Source organism: Mauremys reevesii, linkage group 1, assembly GCF_016161935.1.
Source record: "Mauremys reevesii isolate NIE-2019 linkage group 1, ASM1616193v1, whole genome shotgun sequence".
NCBI lineage: Eukaryota > Metazoa > Chordata > Testudines > Geoemydidae > Mauremys > Mauremys reevesii.
Window position 1 is genome coordinate 104038110 of NC_052623.1, and position 25321 is coordinate 104063430.

General features: G+C 43.8%; 1 protein-coding gene across 12 annotated transcripts; it reads right to left on the reverse strand.

Annotated features, from left to right (window-relative positions):
- Nucleotides 1-1661: 1661 nt before the first annotated feature.
- On the reverse strand, nt 1662-22384 carry LOC120378342 (maestro heat-like repeat-containing protein family member 6). Of its 12 annotated transcripts, none has more exons than XR_005587507.1 (16): nt 22029-22384; nt 19818-20244; nt 16795-16947; nt 15569-15723; nt 14923-15091; nt 12423-12592; nt 10630-10764; nt 10066-10180; nt 9582-9725; nt 9157-9216; nt 7705-7860; nt 7187-7279; nt 6763-6865; nt 6374-6439; nt 3022-3842; nt 1664-1752 (listed from the first exon to the last, which is right to left on the reverse strand). XR_005587507.1 is itself a non-coding variant. In XM_039497115.1 (16 exons), the coding sequence occupies exons 1-16, from the start codon at nt 22076-22078 to the stop codon at nt 3821-3823; spliced, it is 2244 nt and encodes a 747-aa protein (XP_039353049.1). In that variant the 5' UTR covers nt 22079-22384; the 3' UTR covers nt 3674-3820. The 12 variants fall into 12 exon arrangements, 3 of the variants coding, with proteins under 3 accessions (XP_039353048.1, XP_039353049.1, XP_039353050.1); XR_005587505.1 differs by having other exon boundaries at nt 1665-1752; nt 9040-9216; XR_005587506.1 differs by having other exon boundaries at nt 1666-1752; nt 9157-9219.
- Between the last annotated feature and the right edge of the window lie 2937 nt (nt 22385-25321).

The following is a 25321-nucleotide window of genomic DNA, read 5'->3' on the forward strand; positions in this document are numbered from 1 at the left end:
TTAAATACACAGTGGTGACTTGATATTTAGTATAACCACCCCTATTAAAACTAAGATTATGATATAGCATTCTGCTCTCATACAGGCAACACAGTAAATTGTCCCTGGCTCCTGCATGAATTTGCAAGGCAGTGAGGGCACAGGGAACTTCCCCTCTTGCACTGAAGTTCTTGCACTCGCTGAAGTCCTAGCACCCAAAGGCGATGAGAAGAAAATGGAGCTGTATCTGTGCCTGTATCTCTGGCCCCCATGATCAGGAGCATACGCTGCACCCCCTTCAAGAACAGTGCAGCTGTCACATTCCATCTGCTTTTCTGGATGCAGTGCTTATAGCAGGTCTCACTAGGGTGTTGGTCTCTGCAACCCCCTCCCCAACCCCTCACCACACGTGAAGCTTAGTGATACTACCAGAAACAAGCACCTATCAGATTCTAATGGTCAAGCGGGAACTTAATGGCAAAGATTGTGAAAGCACAGTTAGTATTCTAGTTCTTCTTCAAGAGGCCATTTTCCTACCAGTTATGTTTAACCATGACTAAGGAAAATCCCTCTCTGATGTAAGTACAAAGTTTTACTCAGTTTAACTCTGAACATAAAAACCCACGTCCATTTTGGGTGCTAGGACTTTAATGAGTGCAAAGACCTCAGTGCACGAGGGGAAGTTATTTATGCCCTCACACATCCCTACATACTAAGCGAGTAGATCTCAAACTATGACTTAAGTAGTTCTTGGACCTGCAGCCATGGAGTCTTTAAGCAGTGATATTTCCTACTAGTTTTAACCCAGTCCAGAAATGTCTCCCTATGACCTAAACCTAAACCCACCTCATGAATCTTCGTGGTTGCCTACCCCTTACATCCCATGCATTCCCTGACACCTATTCATATCCCATGTGACTCCATACTGACTCCTCAGTCATCTCAGGAGGTGCCTTAATAATTTTATAGGCGTCTCACTCAAACGACTTTCTTCAGAAGAACATTGACTTGGGATACTTGGTCATGGAAGAGCATGATTTGAGGTCAGAAGATTCCTTCCCATCTTGCACCTTGGAGTGTAAGTATGAGAAATAACGTTTAGAAATCTGAGACACATCAGTGTTCCTCTGTAGCTGCCATAAAGAATGGATGCCTGAGAACCTAAGTGGGCAGTTCTAGGGTAAGCTTCTCAAATACATGGGATAGAGTGCTAGCCCTGGCTTGTGTTTAAAGTTATGAATTCAACGACCTAGAATAAAAAAGAATTAATAAAGAGACTGTTTTTAGGGTTACTTGTTTGTTCTTTTCTCTTCCTGTTTATCTTTGAGTGTAAGGGACCCAGTCTCCTGTTTGTTCCTGCAGAAAACTCCTTTGTGAAGAGTAACGGTGATTTCTGTAGTGAGGGGAACTACCAAATAACTGCTGAAAGGCAAATATGTGCAGACTTGCTCAGCTAGTTCTATAAGTCTTCCCACTGTACTTTTTGGGCTATTGACCAATCCTGATTTTCTGTGATTCTGAATTGTTTAGACGTCTGGGAAGTTATAGCAGTTTATATTAGGGAGACAGGAACTTCACAATATTTTCAATAAACAAAATATTTCTAATATTTTGATAATGATTCTAATAAAAATCTTCATAAAAATTGCTGAAAATGAAAAAAAAGTGGTGCTGCAAATTTGAAAAAACGATGATCTGAATTTTTTTGTGAAATATTTTTCCTCAGTCAGGCAGTCTACTGCAGCAGCTTGAGTTCACTTTGGCAAGAAAACTCTGAAATGATGAGAAAGGCATTAGCATTTAACTAAAACACTGCAAAATAACACAGACGTATCTTTATCATCAGAGAGAAGCAAGCTACACAGCTCAGCACTGGGTCGTTGATGGCAGGCAGCCCAGAAATACATAGTACTCCATATTAAAAGTGGGGAGGCAAGAAAGGGTCTCCTTATCCTTCTTTGAAAGCCCTGGCAACTCACTGATTTTTAAAATGTATTCTTCTCTTTAGCCACCCCAGTGCCAGCTGCCATCCTTCTGATAAAAGGAAGGTTGGATGAGACTCCAGCTGTTCTTTCATTGGCCAGTGGATCACCATGGAGCACTATGGAGTACTTTTGGGGTGTATCTGTACTGAAGCTCAGAGAGTGCCTCCTGTCCAGGTAGACAGACATTTACTAGCTCTGCTAAACCCAGCATGCTACAGATTAGCAGCAAGGACATTGCAGCCCTGGCACTCAGGCTAGCCACCCAACCTCAGAGCCAGGGCAGCCTTGGCTTCAGGAGGCTGAATGTCCACACTGCTATTTTTAGTGCACTAGCTCTAGAAGAGCTAGCACAAGTCTGTCTGCTTGGACTGGGGAGCATGATCCCAGTTGCAGTATAGACATACCTGTACATGCCAGCTCCATGCTGTATGGCCGAGATGGCTTGAGACCACTTCTGTTCTGCACCTCTCATTCAGAGAACAGAGGGGCCACAGAGCTAGTCCCTTCTGTGGCACCTAAGTGGAATCACAATCTAGATGCAACTTTTGGAATCTGGTAGAAAACAGAACCAGTTAAGAGACTAATTCATCTGTGGTTCTTTGTGGGTCATTTCCCTTTCCTATTTAAATCTGAATGTAAGATGTAAGTGAGCGACTCACAGGTGTGCCCCTTTGCAGATGAGCACAGTATAGCAGGCTTTCCTCCTTTAGCATCCTCTATGGACAGTTGCTCTGGCCCTGCGGGGGCTGCTTCTCCTTGCAACTTGGCTTTCCAGCCAGGTCACATATAGTTCCACCCGTTCTGGGGTAAACCAACTGTCCAACAAAGGTGAAGTTCACGGACTTCACATTAGAACTTAGGTCTGACTCCTGACTTACCTCTGCTATCATGGGGTTTCAATAGGCCTTAGCTCTCGTCAAGGGGTTTCAGCTCCACTTTCTTCAGTAGGGGAACCCAGGCCATCCCTCTCCACTGAGTTCTGGTTCAGGGACCCTTTAACAAGCAGTCAAGGCCTGACTACACAGACCCTTGGCTGCCTCTCTGGACCATCTCCTACCTTGCTCTATCTTGTGCCTCTGCCACAGACTCCTCTTGGGCTCACAGGGTATCAGCTCCTCTTTCTTTAAGTCTCTTCCCAGGCTCACTGTAGAGCTTCTTGGTGCTTTCTGCCCAAGCAGTGAGTTCTGCTGCCGGAGAGGTTTCTCTGTTCCCCTGGCAGGGCAGTTCCTGACTCAGCTGGAGTTTTCCTGCTCTCTGCAGGACCCCGCCCTCCAGGGAGAATCCTAGAGGACTCACTTCCTCCCACTCTCCTTCCCAACTGCCTTGGGCTACCTTCCTTCATGGATGTTCTGTCTGCCAGCAGTCCCACTCAGCATCCTGACTTCAGCCAGGCTTCTCTCACTGAGTGAGAGTCAGCAATTCGCTTTTCTTTCTGGTCAGCCCCCAACAGGCCTGGGTTCTGTCCTTTTAACTCCCTCCTCTAGGTGTGACACCTATTGCCAGTATAGCAGGGCAAGGCTGATTGAGCCCACAGGTTCTTATTAACCCCTTCTGGCCCAGCGTGGGTTTGATACCTCCCATCACAAACATCAGTGAACATTCTTGGTTGAATTGTCCAACTTTTACAGAAAAACAACCCCAAAGAACAAACAAACAAGGCAATTTCTCTGACATGATGATCTAACAGAGGAATGCTGGCAATAGTTGACTGAATTGTTAATTGCTGGATGTTACTATTATAAAATAAAGTTCTAGGAAGATGGAGAAGATAATTTTCACTGAGAATTGCACACGTTATTGATTCCTGATCTATCTTGAGGTGGATGGTGATCATGGTGTGGACAGAGGCCTCAGAATCAAACAGCAAATCCACAAGAACTGAAACATAGAACAAAGTCCAGTTAGAAACACAGCACAAAAAACATCAACAATTTCCCACAGAAAAAGTCTCCATTAGAATTGGCAATAACATTTTTAACACAACTTTTTTTTGGTCAGAAAATGCAGTTTTCCTTGAAACCGCAACTTTTTGTAGAGCTGTATCGATTTTGATGACATATTTAATGGGAAGATTTCTGAGGTGGACTCTCTGGTCAGTTAGGAGTAGGAGGACAGCAAACCTCACTTTTCAATCTGAAAATGGGCATTTCAACAATATTCTGTTTTGTGAAAACTTTCAAAAAGTTTGGTTTTCATTCCAATTCAGAATGAAAACAAATTTTGAAACCTCGAAGTCTTCATGAAACAAAATTGTTGGCATCCGGCCAGCTCTAGTCTCTACCTTTTTCTGACTGTGACCTAAATCCAGTATATCCCAGGTACCTCCTGAATCCTCCCCTTCCCCTGTTCCCAATATCCTAGTTGGCATCCCCATCTACTCCTTGTATCCTATAGAGATTCCTCTGTGACTCCACAGGAGATGCCATTATTCTAAAGGTGACTCATCCAGTGCTCTTTTTTTCACAAGATGTTGGTTTGGAATACCGGATCTGCAGCGGAGAACTGGAGAAGTTGCCAGGGTTTCAGAAGGGACGTGATGGATCCCTTTAAACATCTGAGAGAACCCCACGTGGGTTCCTCAATGAGCTACATCCCTCTAGATTCAGAGATACAAAACTGCACACAGTATACAATATCTTGTAATCAATTGAAGTTTTGCCACTGATTTCAATGGGCACTGAATCTGAGCCCTATTTATTTATATTTCACTATTTTACTTGTACGGCTTCTGACTATTCCTTAGTTGTCTGATTTTAAGCTTTGGGACTATGACACTTTATATTAGAAATGCAGAAACTTCAAAAAGTTCAGTGGTTTGACTTAGAGCCTTTCCAACACCTCCTCTAAACTTTCTGAGCCTCTTGGGTTTGTAAATTTTGGGGTGGAAATTTCAACAAAGCAGCATTGCTTGAGATGTGTTTTCCTGGTTGTGGGTCCAGCTCTACATATAAGCACAAATATTGTCACAGCTAATGGAGAATCTCCTTTAGTTCAGAAGATAGGGCTTGTGCTTTTGGAGAAGGACTTGAATTTGATAAAGATTATGAATATTAAGTCTTTTGTAGTCCTGGATCCATTACACCAGCACTGTGACAATAATTGAGGTCATTGCTCATTTTTGCATGTTTCTATTAGACAAAATGAGGCAAAGCTTACCACAGGAAGCAGCAGGCCATGGCACATGGTGGTGGGTAAGGCCTGCATACTTGCCTCACCTCCTCAGTGCTGATACTGGCAACTGTCTGGATTGATAGTTCTGATTCTAATGGTAAAGACATCAAAGCTGAACCAAAGAGCAAAGGGCAGGGCAGAACTGCTGCATAAAGACAGAAATGACCTGGATCTTCTTACTGTCACCAGTCCCAGCTACCATCGGGACTCCTGCATGATCACTCACGCATCCCAGAAGCCTCTCCACCCCCATTGTCACATGTGACTTGGAGAGCTCTGTCTAATCTTATTCTTAAGTGACTTTCATTGAGTGCAGCCTGCTCTCATCTCATCTTGTGTGAACTTTGAAAGCCTGATCTCTTTCTAAATGTCATGTTACTACTCCATGGGTGAGGGAGGGGGAGAGGTTCCAGAGGCTTGTCTGGAATAGATTCTGATGATTGATGGAATCATATACATAAAAGCTACAAAAAGTCTATGATTAAGTTATCTACGCCGTGATAGTCCAACCTGTAACCCAAGGGCCACTTGTAAACCTCAAGCCTCTAAACTGTGGCCCTTGAAGGTGACTGTTTTAAGAAGAAAACGTGTATTTGATTATGAATGTAACAGTGTTATCTGAGCTGCATCCTGTAGTTTTTTAATGCCTGAAATAGGGAAGAGTAGGTAGGGGGTGCCACCTCCTCATTTGCCTCCAACCACCCCATCTGCAGCCCAAGGAGCTCAGCAGCTCACCCAGTGGATTGCAGAGAGTAACTCTGGGTGTTGTTTTTTGCTTGCTTCCCTGCTGAGCAGTTAGAGCCCCTGGGATAGAAGGATAAGTGCTCTACTCACTCTGCCTGAGACGAGGGGAGTGTCTAGCACACAGCGACCTACGGCAGTCCAAGGGAGGGTGTGGTGGGGAGATGAGAACCAGCAACCAGTTATGGCACCCTGAATCTCTACCCTGATACAGGTTAGAGCAGGCCAAGGGTGCCTCTAACTTGTGCTAACTGCCAACCCTCTCCAAGAGAGAGTGCAAGGTAAAGGAGGTTGCTTTGACCTGCACTGGGGCAGAGAATCAGGAAATCGTAACTGGTTGCTGGTTCTCAGCTTGCAATTGTCACACAAGGTTGACATGAAGATACCACAGTTGAAGTGAAGGATGGACATGTGCAATCACAGACAGATCTATGTAGATGTCTGTGTTTCAATGCCAAGGAAGCACACTTGGTTTTAAATGGTAAGTCATTACTTACCACACTGCAATAAATCCATGGCTTCCTTTTTCACTAGGCTGTATTCCATATGCTGGATTATGACGTCTAGAGGTAAATAAAAACAATTAATGTCACATAACATTTCATACCCTCCAGTGAAATGTCTAATATTTTGTTCTGCCACCAAACTCCAAGATAATGAGGTGGATATCTGGAAAGTGGTTTAGGGGTAGTGTAGTGTGAATAACAAGAGATGTTAAGGGTCTAATGCGTTTCCTCTATTTTTGCGTAAACTCTAGTGTTAAATCCTTCAGGTGATGGAAATCAAGACTCTTGGAACTAAGGGATTAGCTCTTGCTGCTGTAGGAAATAGTCCTTGTTAAGAGTGATGATGGAAGCTGAAGGAGATCAAATAACTTAGTGTTTACCTATGAATATGCCGGCAGCTCTTCCTGAAGAAGTCCATGGGCTTCTGAGATACTCTTGGGCCTGGTGTAAGAAGCTCCATAGTCTTCCTGGGTATTGCTCGATCTGGAAAAAAAACAAAGAAAAATCTCAGATTAGTGAGGCGCGAACATCCCTTTAGTACCTATATTCCACAAACCTATGCCTAGTGCCTATCAACAAACAATCCTTTCCAAACAAAACTTTTTATGACTGGATTACCCCCAAAGAGTAGAAATACCAGATGGCGATGCTGTGGAACTTCATGAGCCACGTCAGGTGATGTACTGGAGGAGATGGAAGTCCCTCACAATTTAAAAATGAAGCTTATGTTTGTTACCCTTCTTTTCTTCCCACACCACTGAAAAAGCAACATGCAGAATGAAGGAAATCCCAGAGTTCCCTTACAAGATGCTCACAGAGAGTGTCCCAGGACTCCTGGTTGTCATTTAAGGTCCATCCCAAGAAGACTTTACACTCCTGTAAGGTGTCTGTACAACTCTATAAAAGATGAGACAAGAAGGGTTTCTAGAGTTAACAGAGAGGAGTACTGATAATATTATCAAATAGGTGACAACTGAGAATGGAAATGCAGTTGAAATGAATATTAAAGGGAGGGCTCAGTAGGCCATATGGTTCCCCCTGGCCTTTAACATACTTTTGTTCATAGTGATCATAGGGAAGTAGTCCGTTGGGGCCATATAGTTGTCTGAGCCATTCATATCCCTCTCTTCCTGGTAATGGAATAGATTTTTAATCTCCACTTCACTAACGACCCGCACAGAATGTATGATAGCATGAAAACCAGGAGTCTTGGGATACTATCATGAAAAAGGTGAGATGATGCAGCCTTGGGAGTTTAGCAGGAAAGTCTGAAGATCAGGCTTGTAGTGTTGTGCTGTGGAACTTATGGCAGTGGCATTTACCTTGATCACATCAGGATGCTGTTGCTGCAGATTCAGCAGCAGTGGGACCATACTGCTGAGGACCTGCTCCTGCATGAGGGATTTATCTTTCCTATTCAGGGCCCTGAGCAGATCCCCAAAAAGCTCAGTTGCAGCACAGCATATTTTTTGCCTCTCCTGTGAATGACGAAGGAAAGAACCTCAACAAAGGGCATTTCCATGCAATTTACTGAGTGATCACAGCATAATGCAAACCATGGAGAGAAAATTGTTTTTTTAACTTACCAAAAGCCAGACTGTGTCAAACATTTCTATTGATTAAATGGGTTAAAGAAAGGAATGATCGAATGAATGCTAAAGCCAGAGCCAAGAACTCCCATTTGTTTCTATTTCATGTGTGTATGTGTACAGCTTGTAGTATTGAGGCCCCAAAATACAGTCAAATAAGAGAGGCATAAGATTCTAGTTTAAAGTGTTCTTCACTTTCCCTCTCCTGGGGTTTGGCCACTTATACTTTGAGGCTTTTGTAACTCATAGTGTGACCTTGGTTGTGCAAGTCATTGAACATCTGTGTCCTGGTTTTCTCATCTACACAAATGAGGATAACATTTACCTACTGCACAGGGCTTCTGTGAAGCTTAATTAGTTAAAGTTCATAAAGCACTTTGAAGATGAAAAGCTCTCTACCCTGTAAGTGCTAAATGTTGTTGAATTAAGGCAATGTTTAATATCTCCAGCATGTGCAGTATCAGTGACAGATGCATGCAGGAGATGCAACACTCTCGGCTTAGGCATCTGCACACCCTATCAAGTAATACACTGTGTTTGTGTGTCTGTGTGTGTATATATATATAACACCAGATCTGCACACCATGCCTTTTATTTTGTTGCCTGTGATCTGTGTATGACAATAATAGCACACCCCATAGTGTATTATTGCTTATACACTCTGGGCTTGATTTTTGCCCTCACACAGATTTCATGCTGGTGTAACTCCATTATCTTCAGTGGATTACTCCTCATTTGCACCAGTGAAAATGCAGACTCAGGCCCTTTATATTGCTTGAATCCAATCAGATAGGATTTTAGCCTGTCCGTACTTAGTCTTTGTCTCCAGTCCTTATGGGAGCAAGTCTCCTTTTTCCATCAGAAATTATTCTTACCTAACGAGACCTGAAAACAGGAGTTGCAACCAATACAGTAATAGACAAGAGTAGCAACAATGTTTGCTATAGAGTACGATTTGGCTTCTATTTTTATTTGACATGCACACACAAGCTTTAACACCCCTCCCCCTACCCCCACAAAGGTTTAACCACACTCACTTCAACAGTCTCCCCCACCATTATGCCTTACGTCAGCCAGGAATGGGTGAAGCTGTCTGGCAGTTTTCACAAATTCTGTGCCAAGATGGCCCTTGTGCTTGTGGCGGGTGACAATTTTGGTAGCAGCTTCAAAAGCCATCAGAATTACCTTCTCCTCAGGGTCATTAAAAGTCTCCAGGATATCAGTAAGCAGAGCTTTGACTTCTTTCTGCTACAAGAAATGGAAATTTGCTCACATCCCTAGAAGTATAACAACAATCTCACAATCCCATAGCCATTTCTTCTAAGATGGATGGAAAGGAAGATACCCAGATACACAGCAAAGGTGCTCATCCCCCTGTAGCTGAGGCAGAGGCTATTAGAGACAGCGAGGAACAGTTATTTTTCTCCTTGAAGATTCATGGGCAGATTCTGTGGCTGTGCCAGGTATCTCTCATTGAGTCCTGACTCCCTCTAGCACTTCTTATTCTACTTTGGTAGAGGTGTGGTTTGTTTCATTGCTTTCATGGTAGGTTTAAATATCCTTGGCAGTCCTCTAGAGTTTGATTTCATGTATAAACAATCATCACTCACCTTCTGCAGATGAAGTGCAACATTTCCAAGTCCAAGAAGACCAAGCCAACGGACAGTAGGACTTGGGTCAATGTGCCAGTTCTTCAGGTGGCCCAGAATATATTGCTTTTTTAGTGTCACATATGTGGACTCAGTAGAGAGAAGCTAAAGAGGCAGAACACATAATAAGTAGCTGACAGGCAAATAGAAAGATTTTCCTATGGGTCATATCAGATATAAAACTTCCTGGACTTGATTCTCTGTTGCCATGCACCTTATGTGGTCATTTTAGGCCAGAACAAAGTGGATGTAAGTCACACCAAATCAGAAAGGCAATGTTTTATGCCCACTTTGCACTGGTATAAATGACTATATAAGGTGTAGGGCAATGGAGAGATTGCATCAACTGAGACCTTGATGCAAATGACCCATTACCTCACTGAGCTAGCCTGAGAGTGAGCGGTTCCCAAGAATCCCAAACTTTCAAAGCAGATAAGAGTCTTACCCCAGTGAACAAGGCCATTGCGGTCAGCTTCTGTTTGTCATCCCCATGGTGCAGGAGAGGGGACACCTTGGTAAACACAGCAAAATCCAGGCTCCGGTAGTGTTTTACAATGGCTCTGTAGAACACATATCAAAACTTTTACTATTGGGAGAGAAAGAGTAAACAAGCCAAGGACTAGAGCAGGGGTCGGCAACCTTTCAGAAGAGGTGTGCCGAGTCTTCATTTATTCACTCTAATTTAAGGTTTCGCGTGCCAGTAATACATTTTAACGTTTTTAGAAGGTCTCTTTCTATAAGTCTATAATACATAACTAAACTATTTTTGTATGTAAAGTAAATAAGGTTTTTAAAATGTTTAAGCAGCTTCATTTAAAATTAAATTAAAATGCAGAGCCCCCCGGATTGGTGGCCAGGACCTAGGCAGTGTGAGTGCCACTGAAAATCAGCTCACGTGCCTCCTTTGGCACGCGTGCCATAGGTCGCCTACCCCTGGAATAGAGGATACTCCAGACAGAAACCACGTTGGCCAGCACAGCCAGATGAACTCAATGTTCCAATAACTTACCTAGCCAGAAGGAGAACTCCTTCCAGGTAAGTCTCTGGCATGGATAAAAGGTCCCAGCCTCCTGCTAGACTCACAGATTGCATCAAAGAGGATTTTTCTCTTTTAATCACAGCTTTCAGAGCCTCCACTGCACAGCTAAATTCCAGACAAGAGAGTGATAGATGAGTGATATTTGGAGACACACCAAAACATAGATTTTGTTATGCAAAGCAATTGAAGGGCTAAACTTGTGTTTTTAATTTTTGTTTTTAAAATATATATCTGTTTTTAGGGGTTGTGCAATGGCCTATGGCTAAGATGCTAAATTAATAAACTAATGTAATTAAGCCATCAGTACCACTCTCATGCACATCTTATATTATAAATGAGACTTTGACCCCCCCCTTTTTCACCACATGGTGTATTGTACTGGAAAGAGTGAGAATTATGTGACTGGCATCTCATAGACTTATTCAAATGGTTACCAGGGAGTGCCTGGACTGGTCAAGAAATATGGCTAATGAAGACTTTATTTGGTTCCGGTAGGACAGGCCTGTGTTTTTGGAGCCAAAATTCCTGAGGTCTATGCCTTCAAATGACATACATGTACAGCATAGCTAACACTGATGTTTACATTTTAGCATGTTTGTTACATTTGTAGCCCTGGTGTACAGCCAAGATCTCAAACCTATGAGCATCACCATACTAAACTGCAGTAAGTGTTGGGAAAAATCCATCTGTTTAGGTATGGGTGGGATTTGAGCCCTTTGAGGTTTACTTGGAATTTTTAGTACATCTGAACTTGAACCCCAAAGTATCTGCCTTTCTGAGTCAGGGAAGGCCAGCGGGTAGCCCCACTTCTCCTCTGTTTCATAGCAAGCATCTGCTGGGAATCATCTTGTCCCCATGCCAATTAAGCTAAGGAAAGGAATGCTGAGGATGAATTTATCTTTCGGAGGCAAACTGTCTTTTTGCATTTTTTTTTTACCCTAGCCAAGAAAAAACGCAAACATTCCTGCTGAATGTCTTTTTGGGGTTTTGGTTCATCTCAAATGAAAACCCCAAATGAAATTCAAAGGAGTAAGAAACTCCAAAAACCACAATCGGAAGAAAGCCTCAGTATTTACTGGAAACCCAGTGAAGCAAGATCGGCTGAGTGTTACACAGAGCTCACCTCCCTAGATTATCCCTGGCCTGGCACACTATGTTAGAAACATTTCTTTTTTCATTTCAGTTCTTTTAATGCAGCATCTTATGGCTTTTTCATGTTTTTGTTAATTAATTGTTGGCACCCAGTACATAAGGCCTTTTACACAAATAAATAAGCAGAGAAGGCAGTGGGTACAGGTATCAAAATGAGAACAAACAGAAGAGATGAAGCAGGAGAGATTCTGTTTCCAGACATTCTAATACTTTCCTTGTTATCCGCATTTAAAAAAACATACATAGATTAACCTCCTCCCATCCCATCCTCCAAAGAACATTCATTAAATATTGATACTGTTTCTTTTGCATTAATTAAAGCCTCTTATCTCAAACCCATCAGGGAGCATTATTCTAAGAGATTGCTCTGACAGAAATATTCTTCCAGGGGTTAGGCCTGACTGGGGAATTGTCTTCTAAGCGGGGTGTCCTAAACACTCTCCTCAGAATTTCCCCTATGTAGATCATCCCATAGGAAAGTTGCTAAATCAGAAGTTCCTCTAGTGCAGAGGTTCTCAAACTATAGGGCCATGGATTACCACTGAGACTTTGATGATGGTGATTCACAGAAATAGGATTATCCACCTAATTAGCACCTTGTCAGAGATTACCTCACAAAGCTGGATGTTTGGAACCTGTCCTCCCAGCCACACACAACCTTTGGGAGGCTCACCAGGTAATGCAGCTGAATGATCAGGAAGATTAACACAGATACATAAAAGGCATCCATAGGCACTGTGCATTCTTTATTACTGAATATTATGCACAGGGCCCTTGTTGCCTGAAAAAGATAAAAATTAGACACAAATTTAACTCTAAAAGCCTCCATTTCACTCCAATATTTCTTTTTCTCTGCCACAAATATGCTTTGTTCCTCTCCTGACTCACAGTAAATCACAGAAGATGGAACTGTGTCCCCTGAAATATTGTCATTAGAGCAGCCAGAACACGGCACTACCATGCTACAAAGGCCCAGCTTTGATTTGCATCCCGGGTACTTGTTTCATAAACTGCAGGGCCTGGCTGTACTGAAGAAGTGTGAGAGTCCTAAAAAGAGAGGTGCCAGAACATAGTTCTGGAACTGTTATTCCTACTTGATACTACCAGAAGTACCAGAATGCCCTCCAAAAGTGCCAGAGCGGCATTCTGGAGCATTCCAGTATGACATGAGCTCTACTCAGGGTTTGACTCCACTTGCAGATGTAGAGCGCTGGGAGTTAAACCAGCCTTCAGAGACTGCAGCAGGGAAAATGCTGCTCTGTGTTTACACTGTCAGCTGCAAGCGCACTGGCGTGGCCACATTAGCAGCTCTTGCAATGCCACAAAGAGCAGTGCATTGTGGTAGCTATCCCAGTGTGCAAGTAACTGCGATGTGCTTTTCAAAGGGGGTGGGGTGGAGTGTGACAGAGAGTGTGTTGTGTGTATGTGGAGGGAGAGACAGTGTGTTTTGGGGGGCAGAGAGTGTGTCAGCATGCTATCTTGTAAGTTCAGACAGCAGCAGATCTCCCTCCCCTGTGCCACATCTCTCACACACACTCACAACAGCAGCATTCCACAGTAATGATTGCTTTGTCCCAGAGCAGATAAGCATGCCAGTTGTCAGAAATGGAGCATTGAAAGGGGATACCCACATGTCTGCAGCCGAGTTCAAAACAATGACAAGAGTGGCCACTTGACTTCAGGGGATTATGGGATGTTTCCAGAGGCCAATCACAGCGCAGTAATGCAACACGTCATCCACACTGACACCTGGGCATTTCAGCTGGGGTGCAGCAAGCTTTATGTTTCTCATGGAGGTGGATTACCAGGAATGCTCCAGCTGCAGAGTTCTGGCGCTCTAAGTGCCTTGCCAGTGTGGACACTTCAGGAGTTAGGGCGCCCGGGGCTGATTTAATGTGCTCTAACTTGCAAGTGTAGCCAAGCCCTCAGTCTGCTTCACAGTGAACCCCTTGTTGTATGAGTAGCTGATGTCATGACCTACAAAAGTACTCATGTTCCATGCACCTGTAAGAAGGTTAATGTCTTGGGTGATGAGAGAGGCAAAGCAGGAAAAGATGAGGAAGCTGTCATGGCTTTGGCAAGGACATGAAGGACTTCTCTCATTTCCCTGTGCCATGGAGCTATATCTCTTCAATCTCAGACATACAGTACTGAGCATATTATACATTTCTTTCTTGGTGGAGGGAGGCCATACATTGTTGTAGTAGTAACATGGACCCTTCTTTCTCTGGCCTGTGGGTTGTTTGGGTCTCCAGCTAAATTAAGGTCAGGTCTACAGCGGGAGCATTTTGGCGGTATATATACCAGTGTACTATACCAGCAAAGAGCTCCTAATGGGGATGCAGCTCATACCAGCAAAACTGTGCTTTTACCAGCACAGCTTATTGCAGCCCTCCTGAGAGACATAACCTATGCTGGTAAAAATGCAGTTTTACTCTTATAATTACATCCACACCTGGGGCTTTTGCTCGCACAGCTATGTCATTTAGAGATCACTGCTCATCGTACCCCCAGCTGACATAGCTACATCAGCAAAAGTTTAGATCTGGGTTAAATTTCACCCCTTTCAACAAACACTGACCTGCCCTTCCAGAAAAAGTCCAATCAAGAAATCTACCCTTTCTCGGGGTTCTTCCTTCCCCAGTGTTACTCCACAAATAATACCTGACCCAGTCTTCAGCCACTCTGGTCTCAGGGTCTCTGCCAATGTTTACAATGAAATTCCATACCAATGCAATGGAGGGAGGTGAAGAGGTAAAGGGAAGATTTTGACCAGCCTCTACTATAGGTTGAGACCCTAAATGTACCCCAAAGTGCTATCCAACACTAAGGACCCCAGTTCCAAAACGCCAAAGCAGACCAATTTCCCCTACCCTTGGTTTCTCCTTCCTTGCTGCTCAGTTCTGGAAAGGCTCCTGCAGCAGTAAAAGCTACCATCCAAGAGTTGTCCTAGAAAGACCCAGCAGCATATCATGCTCTTTAGGTCTCTCCATCTTCCAAGAGATGAGAGCTCCCTGCACAGGTTGCCATGAAGTATATAACTCCTAGGTAGCCGTATAGACAAGTCTGGAAGCTGGGGGATAGGAGGGTAATATTTGGGTTATTACTTACAGCTAGAGGCAAAAGAGAGGCATTATCCTCAAAGCTATTTCTTGACTCAGAGGTTTCACTCTTCTTGAGGCATGGTCTTCTTTTTAGCATCTCCAGGAGCTCAGCAAGCACCCGGAGACTGACACTTTTTTTGGCTCTGCCTAGGGCCTCCCAGATCTGACTGACATGGCTGCAGATTCGAAAACACAGGAATATGTGATTGACAGATCTCTTCACAGTCGTACTGTGCTAGTAAGTAGAGCTATGGCCATGAGTGGCGGTCAGTGAAGGAACTGGACCTTAGTTCTGGAGTAGCACAGTTGGGAGCTGAGACATAGGTTTAGTAACTGGGATCATGTAGTCTTCAGTAGAAAAAATTGCTGTCCTTCAAAAGGGCATGGAGGAACACCCTGATAGCAGAAGGCACTCTGAGTCTGCATCATAACAAAGTTGACAGGGATTATTAGACTTCTGCTGCTCTATTTGGTTTTCTTGTTTTTAATTACAAACCCTATTTTACATATCAAAGAGTCATTGGGATGAACTCTATTGTATTCAGCATCCTGTTCCTCCTATCTTTCCATCTATGGGGAAATGGATTGAGACCAGATTCCTCTGTCCTCACTCAGCTCTGGAACCCATGAAGGGAGCAGTGCAGCAATTTTACCTGTCACATGGGAGCGAGAGTCTCAGTAGGGCTGAGACTACTTCTCTTGTGTGCTTTTCAGCTAGTAAACACACAGCACCCATAGCTGTCTGTCTGGCACTGGCCTCCTCGATAGCCTGCAGGTGGAAATAAATAATATCCATGATCTCTGGCACCTGTAAAAAAACAATAAAACTGGTTTAGAGACTGTTTCTTCTGTGGTTTCATTCCCCTTCCAGTTTATGCCTGAATCTAGCAATGATGAGTGTCTGGGTGGGATTGATTCATGGTGCTACAGAATACTCCTGCTGAATAACAAACAAAGCAACTCCAGGGGTCAGAAGAGCTAAAGGCCTTATGCTACAAGGTGATGAGCATATACTGTGCACCCTCAACTTCCATCAGTTTCGATAGGAATTGAGGGCACTAAGCATTTTGCAAGATTAGGCCCTGATAGAGAAACAAACAAAGGGCATATATGGGAAGATTTGCTAATCCAGTTCATCAAGTGTCACCATTGTAATTGCTGGGCTTCTGAGTAATCCTGATCTCATGTGACAATTCACATAATGATTACCCAATGACCATTTATAATTAGTGAAAGTTGAATCTTTAAGGGTTCAGATATTTGTATCAGATACACATCCAAAATGTGGACACTCTTTCAAACTATCTGAACCTCCTGTGTCTGCAAAACTGGATTTGAGAGTTTGAACACTGGGTTCCTTACAGGATTTCTGGTAGTTCCTGCCTCTGTTGAGTCTGGAAATACCACAAATGTGTTTTTTTTTCTTGCATTATTTTGGCTTCTAGTCACATCCAGATCTAGGAAATGCAAAGATGCAGTGAAAATGAAAAACAATGAAAAGAAATAAAAATCAACCAAACTATCTCAATTCCCTAAAAATGCTTTGTTTAAGGTTTGGATGATCAATTTGCTGACCCCAATTTACATCTGTTATTTCAGATGCATTTTCTTGTTTTGAGACTATGCTTTTATATAGACAGGATACAAATACTCATAGAAAGACATAGGAAGGATTTGCTCATCTACCTTTTAAGCAGAACAAGAGGGGACTGCACAGTCCTTGAGGAAAGAGTTTGGATTATCTTTTTAAAAAGATGATTCTGAGCCTGTGCTACAGGCTTCAAACTTGTAAAGAGAAAGACAACTCAGAGACTCTAAAGAATGCAAATTCCATCTTCTAGATCCAGAAAAGAGAATTCTAACTTTCCCAACCTCTTACCTTTTCCTTAATATTGTGCCTCTGCTCTTTCAGGACTGAGGTCAACATTATTGCAGCTGCCCGAGCATTGGTTTTCACTGTGTCTCTCAGACCAGCCACAGCTACAAGGATCTGGCTGGTAACTGTAGCCAGGGGACCAGATTCCTCATAGATCTGAAGGAAAAGGGAAAAGCCTTTTGTATATAAAAATGTAAGAATGGCCATACTTGGTCAGAACAATGGTTCATCTAGCCCAGTATCCTGTTTTCTGACAGCGGACAATGCCAGATACTTCAATGGGAATGAACAGAACAGGGCAATCATCAAGTGTTCCATCCCCTGTCATCCAGTCCCAGCTTCCGGTAGTCAGAGGCTTACGGACACCCAGAGCATGAGGTTGCATCCCTGAACATATCAGCTAATAGCCATTGATGGACCTACGCTCCACAAACTCATCAAATTCTTTTCTAAACCCAGTTATATTTTTGGCCTTCATAACATCTCCTGGCAACAAGTTCCATGGGTTGACTGTGCATTGTCTGAAGAAGTACTTCCTTACGTTTGTTTTAAACCTCCTGCCTATTAATTTCATTGGGTGGTCCCTGGTTCTTGTGTTATGTGAATGGGTAAATAACACTTTCTTAAGTATCAGAGGGGTAGCCGTGTTAGTCTGGTTCTGTAGAAGCAGCAAAGAATCCTGTGGCACCTTATAGACTAACAGACGTTTTGCAGCATGAGCTTTCGTGGGTGAATACCCACTTCTTCGGCTTGCATCCGAAGAAGTGGGTATTCACCCACAAAAGCTCATGCTGCAAAACGTCTGTTAGTCTATAAGGTGCCACAGGATTCTTTGCTGCTTCAACACTTTCTTATTCACTTTCTCACACCAGTCATGATTTTATAGACCTCTATCATATCCTCCCTTAGTTATCACTTTTCCAAGATGACTAGTCCCAGTATTTTTAATCTCTCCTCAGAGGGAAGCTGTTCCATACCCCTAATAATTTTTGTTGCCCTTCTCTGTATTTTTTCAGTTTCTCATACATCTGTTTTGAGATGGGGTGACCAGAACTGTATGCAGTGTTCAAGGTGTGGTTGTACTATGGATTTAGTAGTGGCATTTACTGTCTTATCTCTCTCTTTCCTAATAGTTCCTAACATTCTGTTCGCTTTTTTGACTGTCACTGCACATCGAGCAGATGTTTTCAGAGAACTAGCCACAAAGACTCCAAGATCTCTTTCTTGAGTGTAAACAGCTAATTTAGACCCCATCACTACAAATGTATAGTTGGGATTATGTTTCCCAAAGTGAATTACTTTGCATTTATCAACACTGAATTTCATATGCCAGTTTGTTACTCAGTCACATGGTATTGTGAGACCCCTTTGTAAATCTTTGCAGTCTGCTTTGGACTTAACTGTTTTGAGTAATTTTGTATCATCTGCAAACTTGGCCACCTCACGGTTTACCTCTTTTTTCAGATCATTTATTAACATGTTCAACAGCACTGGTCCTACTACAGATTCCTGGGGGAAACCACTGTTTACCGCTCTGAATACTGACAATTTATTCCTACCCTCTGTTTCCTGTCTTTTAACTTTTACTGATCCATGAGAGGACCTTCCCTCTTATCCCATAGCTCCCTACTTTGCTTATGAGCTTTTGGTAAGGAACCTTGTCAAAGGCTTTCTGAAAGTCCAAATATACTATATCCACTGGATCACTCCTGTCCACATGTTTGTTGACCCCCCTCAAAGAATTCTAATAGACTGGTGAGGCATGATTCCTTTTATAAAAGCCATGCTGACTCTTCCCCAACAAATCATGTTCATCTATCTGTCTGACAATTCTGTTCTTTACTATAGTTTCAACCAATTTGCCTGGTACTGAAGTGAGGCTTACTGGCCCGTAACTGCCAGGATTGCTTAAGGAGCCCTTTAAAAAAAATGGTGTCACATTAGTTATCCTCCAGTCATCTGGTACAGAAACTGGTTTAAGTGATAGGTTATATACCACAGGTAGTAGTTCTGCAATTTCATATTTGAGTTCCTTCAGATGACTTACATCACCTGCATTCAAAAGACTGATACTACCAGGAGTCTAGTTAAAGCCTGAATTGGAGAGGAAGCTTCTTTCCTGGTGCCAGATGAGTTATAAAATCTCACAGCAGGTTTCCTTAATCTGTAATGTCATAGTTTATAAAATGGCTTGAACTGTATGAGATAGGTGTACAAAAAGAAGGCCCAGAGCATGCAGGATAAGTGTGTGGAGGGAAAATAGGGCCAGTACCATGCAGATAAGGGCCAGAAACCTGCAGGAGTAGATGTGTGAAGATAAGGACCAGAGCATGCAGGGAAATGTGTGCATAGAGAGCACCTTGTTGTACGTAGGGTTAAGTGGGCAGAGAAAGAGCCTCACGTGTGCAGAGAGTTGACCAGGAGCATACAGACAAGATGCTCTGAGCGTGTGGGAATAAACAGGCCAAGTGAAGGCATGGGGCATACAGAGAGAGGGCTGGAGCGTGAGAGGTAAAGAAGCAGGTGTGAAAGTAATATGAAACACTTACTGGTACTGGGGCCCAGCTCCGGGCCCCCGGAAGGGGCATGAACTCTGGCAGAAGGGGCGTGGCCTCTGGTGGAAGAGGCAGGGCTGGGGTCAGCCTCCCCCAGCCAGCCCATCCATGCTGCCTGGCCTGCGCTGCCCGGGGCTCCAGCGGCAATTTAAAAGGGCCCGGGACTCCAGCTCCTGCTACGATATTGATGGCAGTGGCCAGGAGCCCCGGGCCCTTTTAAATCACTGGCCCCGGGGCAGCTGCCCCTCTTACCCTGTGTCGGCGGCCTGGGGGAGGGGGAAGGGGCAGCGATGTTAAAGTGCTGCCGTGGCAGCACTTTAAGGCGGGTCCTTTGCCGCAGCAGCGCTTTAACATCAACTGCGTACAGGCTGGTACCGGCTTCTTACCGGTATGCTGTATCAGCCTGTACCAGCCCACTTTCACCTGTACAAAGAAGCCATGATTTGCATAATAAATGGTGAATGTTTGTACCTCACAGTCGCTCTTCTCTTCCTGTTGTGGGGAGATATCTGTATTAAAACCACGATATGTCTTTGCGCTTTCCCCTTCTGCCCTGATATTTTCTTTTTCCTCCTCCTGTTGCAGGGTGATGCTTTCTGCCTCCTCCATTATAATACGGGGCTCAGGCTCTAGTTCACCAGTTAGAACCTTCTCCTCCACCACTTTGCGTCTGATTTTCCTTTTCAGCACACAGCGTCTCTCCTTCCCATGAGCAATGCGCTGAGATGTTTCAAAAGTTGCCTGCTGCTGTTGGTTCACAGTGTTTACCTCATTCCCCAAGCGCAGCTGTATATTTTCATCTAAGAAGATGATCTCTGGTTCTCTGGTGGGAACCTTCTTCAGCTCCAGATAGATAATATAGGTTGTTTTGATGAATTTCTTTATAGCTAATGCCATCCTACAAGCAAGACAGAAAGAAAACCCACCCATTTTTATTCCTACCACAGAGAGTCTAGTGAAAACGGTATAAGACTGGGAGCCAAAAGCTCCTTATTCTAATTCTAACTCTGCCACTGCCTAACTATGTGTAGCCTTTGGTGCATCCTTTTGGCCAGAATTTCCAAACTTGGGCGTCATTGACTTCAATGGAAATTGTGGATACTCAGCATCTCTGATAATCAGTGTAGGAACACAGGAAATGCCAGATTGGATTATACCTAGGGTCCAACTACTTAGTATCCTGTCTCCGACAGTGGTCAGCACCAGCTGCTTAAGAGGAAGGTGCAAAAACCTTGCAGTAGGCAGATGTGGGGTAATCTGGCCTCCACATTATGTTTCATCCTAATCTCTAATAGTTAGAGATGGGTTTAAACCCAGCAAGGTTTTCTATCCCTTCCAACAGTCTTATCATCAATTATAATTCTGGATAACTTAAGGCATTCAAATTTGAAATGTTGGCCCTAAATCATTGAGGCCTCAGTTTCCCGTTTGTAAAATTGATATAATTACCTACCTATCATGCAGGGGTGTTAATTAATTTTTTTTTAACTATGTATGGTAAATTTAAATCTTTCTCTTTCTATGTTAGTAACATACATTTCTACCAGTGGGTATACTTTGGTCATGAGAATGTCTTTGTTTCCAAATATTAATTTATATTAATTAAAAATTGATATACCAAGACAATCTTCACTGTAAAATATTTCCTATTTGTTTCAAATTCAAAGGGACACACTGACTAACGTGCTGTTGAGATAAGATTGCACAGACTTTCAAAAAATATTAGAAGCTGCCATTAATGGTTAACATTTTATTTTGCTTTGGAACAGTTGAGCTCACAGATGCTTCCAGTGCCAAAATGAGGTACCACATAACAGACATTTCTTCATCAGACAAAGACTAGAGTTTCAGTCATTCAAGTTCTCACTTCACTAATCATGTAGTTCAAAACTCTAAGCTTAAAATTTAATGTTTTTTAATTGCCATTCCCAGGGGACACTGCTATCTGCTCAAATATTGGATATGTTCAGGTCAAGAATTTTCCCAGCTATATCCTCTGTAAGAATTTTACTTTAAATTCTATGTCCCAGCCAGGAAACTGGGAGCTACCTCAGGAAATCTGGTATCAGAGGGGTAGCCGTGTTAGTCTGGATCTGTAAAAGCAGCAAAGAGTCTAGTCTAGTCTTTGTCTGGATGAAGAAATGTCTGTTATGTGGTACCTCAGGAAATCTGGGATTCAAGAAAGTCTCAGCCTGGGGAAGGCTGGCTGCTGCTGGCAAACAACTCTGAGGATGGCATCAACCTGGTAACTCTCACCTGGAAACTACAGAACTGGGGGGAAGCAGCCAAGTGAAAACTGCATGAGCGATGGTGCATCGAAGCAGATGACATCAGATTAGATTGGATTAGAATAACAGAGAGTTAGAGAGAGTAAAAACCATCAATCTGTATTGAGTAGCAGTGCAGGGCTCCAAGGTCAGGGCACAATGGACAGGAATGTCACTCACAGGTAGCGTGGTTACCAAGAAAACACATTTTTGTTTTAAAATTAAATGAAAAAACATTGTAAAACCAGCGCCACAATGTGACCCTACAACCCACTATTAACAGTGTGGTATGTGTCCCCACTCTGTGTCCAGGCCAAAAAGGATACAAGTCTGTTATAGTTTCCAGCTACAGGACTCAGTTCTTTAGGTGAAGCAGTATCTCTTAGCTTAGCTTTTAGCTCTGTGCAATACTCACTCACAACCAAGATGGTGGCCATCATGCCACAAAAGGATAGAAAGCAACATGGAAAAGGGCAGGCAGATCCTCCCTGATATTCACAAGCTGACAGTAATTGCCACCTGGAGAGCAGCAGGGCACATGATGGCTGATGGGATCAGCAGAGTAAATGCCATATGGGGATGCAGAATGTGCGTAGAAGCATCTGGATAAATGGGAAGATCCACTTATATGTCTGAGATGATGGGATGCTGAGTAATACTGTGTGTCTCCAGTTTGATTTCTGCAATCAGGAAAGCAGCATCTGCCTTAGTAGAAGTAAAGCAATCACTTGGGGCTGGGCTAGGGAAGGATCTCACCAGTGGTTAAGAGGCAGGAGCATGGCACAATAGACTCACTTGTGTCACAAGTGTTATGGTTACCATGGCAATGGCTAGGTGATTGCTACTGAGGGTGTGACATTCTCCTCAAGGCACCCGGAACCATAAACCACTGTGTTACCTCTCTGCCTCAGCAAGAGAGCCCTTTGCTGCAGCTTAAACAATAATACAAGTGTGTGTTGGGGGAGTGTGAGAGAGAGACAGAGTGTGTATGTGTGTGTGTCAGGGAAAGATAGAGGGTGTGCTGGGGCAGTGGGAGAAACAGTGTGCTGTCACTTTAAGCTCAGCACCCACCAGTCTGGAGGTTCATTCAATCTAGCAGCAGCAGCCACCAGCTCCCACTTGTGACCCAGAGGCAGCAGCACAGGCTCCGGTCTCCCCACCCCAGATCAGCAAAGACCAGGTGGGGGGATGTTGATACCCGAACATCAGCCCCCTTGCCCCCGCACAGCAGACAGGAGGGTCCCAGGATCAGCATGGCCGGGGCAGCTCCAAGCAGGGGGAGGGGGCAGGAGCAGGGGTGCCAGAATGGGGGGTGGGGGTCAGAGGGCCTGGCCCCATCACTTTTAAAAGTGTAAGGGCAAGTGATGGGGGAGTGGGCGGAGAGGCGCAATCAGGGAGCAGGGTCTTGGGGGGGAAGAGGCGATGCGAGGACAGGGCCTTGGGAGGAAAGGCAATGTGAGGGTGGGGACTCAGAGGGGAGGGACGGCGTGAGGGCAGGGGCACATGGGGAATGGGCGGTGGTTCCCCCACACTTTTTAGGGAGGAGCAGGAGCAGCAGCAGCTGCAGATGGCTGAAAAGGAGTGTGGGGAGGAGAGACATGAAACCCCTGCTCCGGAGGTGCCTCCTGAGCAAGGTGCACCCTGGGTGGTCACCCAGCCTGCCCACTGCTAAGGCTGGCCCTGGTTACAGATTATAAATTAAACTGATTTCATAATATCAGTAAATATCCATAATTCCTCATAAAGTATTAATACCTACATTTCACAATGAGATTAGTCACCAGCTTTCATAAAAGACTTTACTCGATCCACTTTTATAATACAATAATATTACATAGAATCAGTTGATTTCAATTGCTTATTCTTTGGATGGAGTTCATATCCCCTGTTCTCCCCTGGGATGTCTGGACTCTGATTGTCACAGTGGGGCTCTTGGCTCAAGCTCTGATTCGGCTCCTATTTAAGTCATTGGCACAACTCATGGTGCAGGATGAGGCCACACATAAAGATTAAAACTGATTTTCCTGTGACTGACTTTCTCACTTTTAGAAGAGTTATTATTTCCCTACATGTAATTTTCTGGGACCTTGGAATTCATGGAGGACTTTGGTGGACTAAAGTACTGAGCTACATGACGAATGAGATGAGTGACAGGTCAAATACAGATGCAAGAAACTGAAACTTTTTTCTTGAAAATCAGGGAGCTTAATCTGAGAACTATTCACTCAATAATTTAGGGAAAAAAGCTAGAGAATAACTTAAAAGTTTTAGGGAAGCCATCCCTGATCCTGAATCAATCAGTGTATCTATCTTCTTTTATTCTTTAGCCTGTACACCCTTCAGGCAGGGATTGACTCTATTCTGTGTTTCATAGAATCATAGAATCATAGAATCTCAGGGTTGGAAGGGACCTCAGGAGGTCATCTAGTCCAACCCCCTGCTCAAAGCAGGACCAATCCCCAACTAAATCATCCCAGCCAGGGCTTTGTCAAGCCTGAACTTAAAAACCTCTAAGGAAGGAGATTCCACCACCTCCCTAGGTAACCCATTCCAGTGCTTCACCACCCTACTAGTGAAAAAGTTTTTCCTAATGTCCAACCTAAACCTCCCCCTCTGCAACTTCAGACCATTACTCCTGTCATCTTCTACTACTGAGAACAGTCTAGATCCCTCCTCTTTGGAACCCCCTTTCAGGTAGTTGAAAGCAGCTATCAAATCCCCCCTCATTCTTCTCTTCTGCAGGCTAAACAATCCCAGTTGCCTCAGCCTCTCCTCAGAAGTCATGTGCTCCAGCCCCCTAATAATTTTTGTGGCCCTCCGCTGGACTCTCTCCAATTTATCCACATCCTTCTTGTAGTGTGGGGCCCAAAACTGGACACACTACTCCAAATGAGGCCTCACCAGTGCTGAATAGAGGGGAATGATCACATCCCTCGATCTGCTGGAAATGCCCCTACTTATACAACCCAAAATGCCATTAGCCTTCTTGGCAACAAGGGCACACTGTTGACTCATATTCAGCTTTTTGTCCACCGTAACCCCTAGGTCCCTTTCTGCAGAACTGCTGCCCAGCCATTCGGTCCCTAGTCTATAGCAGTGCATGGGATTCTTCCGTCCTAAATGCAGGACTCTGCACTTGTCCTTGTTGAACCTCATCATATTTCTTTTGGCCCAATCCTCTAATTTGTCTAGGTCCCTCTATATCCTATCCCTACCCTCCAGCGTATCAACCACTCCTCCCAGTTTAGTGTCATCTGCAAACTTGCTAAGGGTGCAGTCCACACCATCCTCCAGATCGTTAATGAAGATATTGAACAAAACTGGCCCCAGCATCGACTCTTGGGGTACTCCACTTGATACCGGCTGCCAACTAGACATGGAACCATTGATCACTACCCATTGAGCCAGACCATCTAGCTAGTTTTCTATCCACCTTACCGTCCGTTCATCCAGCCCAGACTTCTTTAACTTGCTGGCAAGAATACTGAACACAGAACTATGAACCCAGGATAACGGGGCCCAAGGTCTGATTGGGCATCATCATCATCATCAAATTTGGTACCAATCAGTATAAGATCATAAATAATGACATTGCAAAAAGAGAAAAAAGGGCATGTTTGCTGATGCCTGAGATGACTTACCTGTCTGGATGCAAGAAAGAAGCAAGAAGAGAAGATACACTGTCTGAGACTCATAATTTGGCCAAAT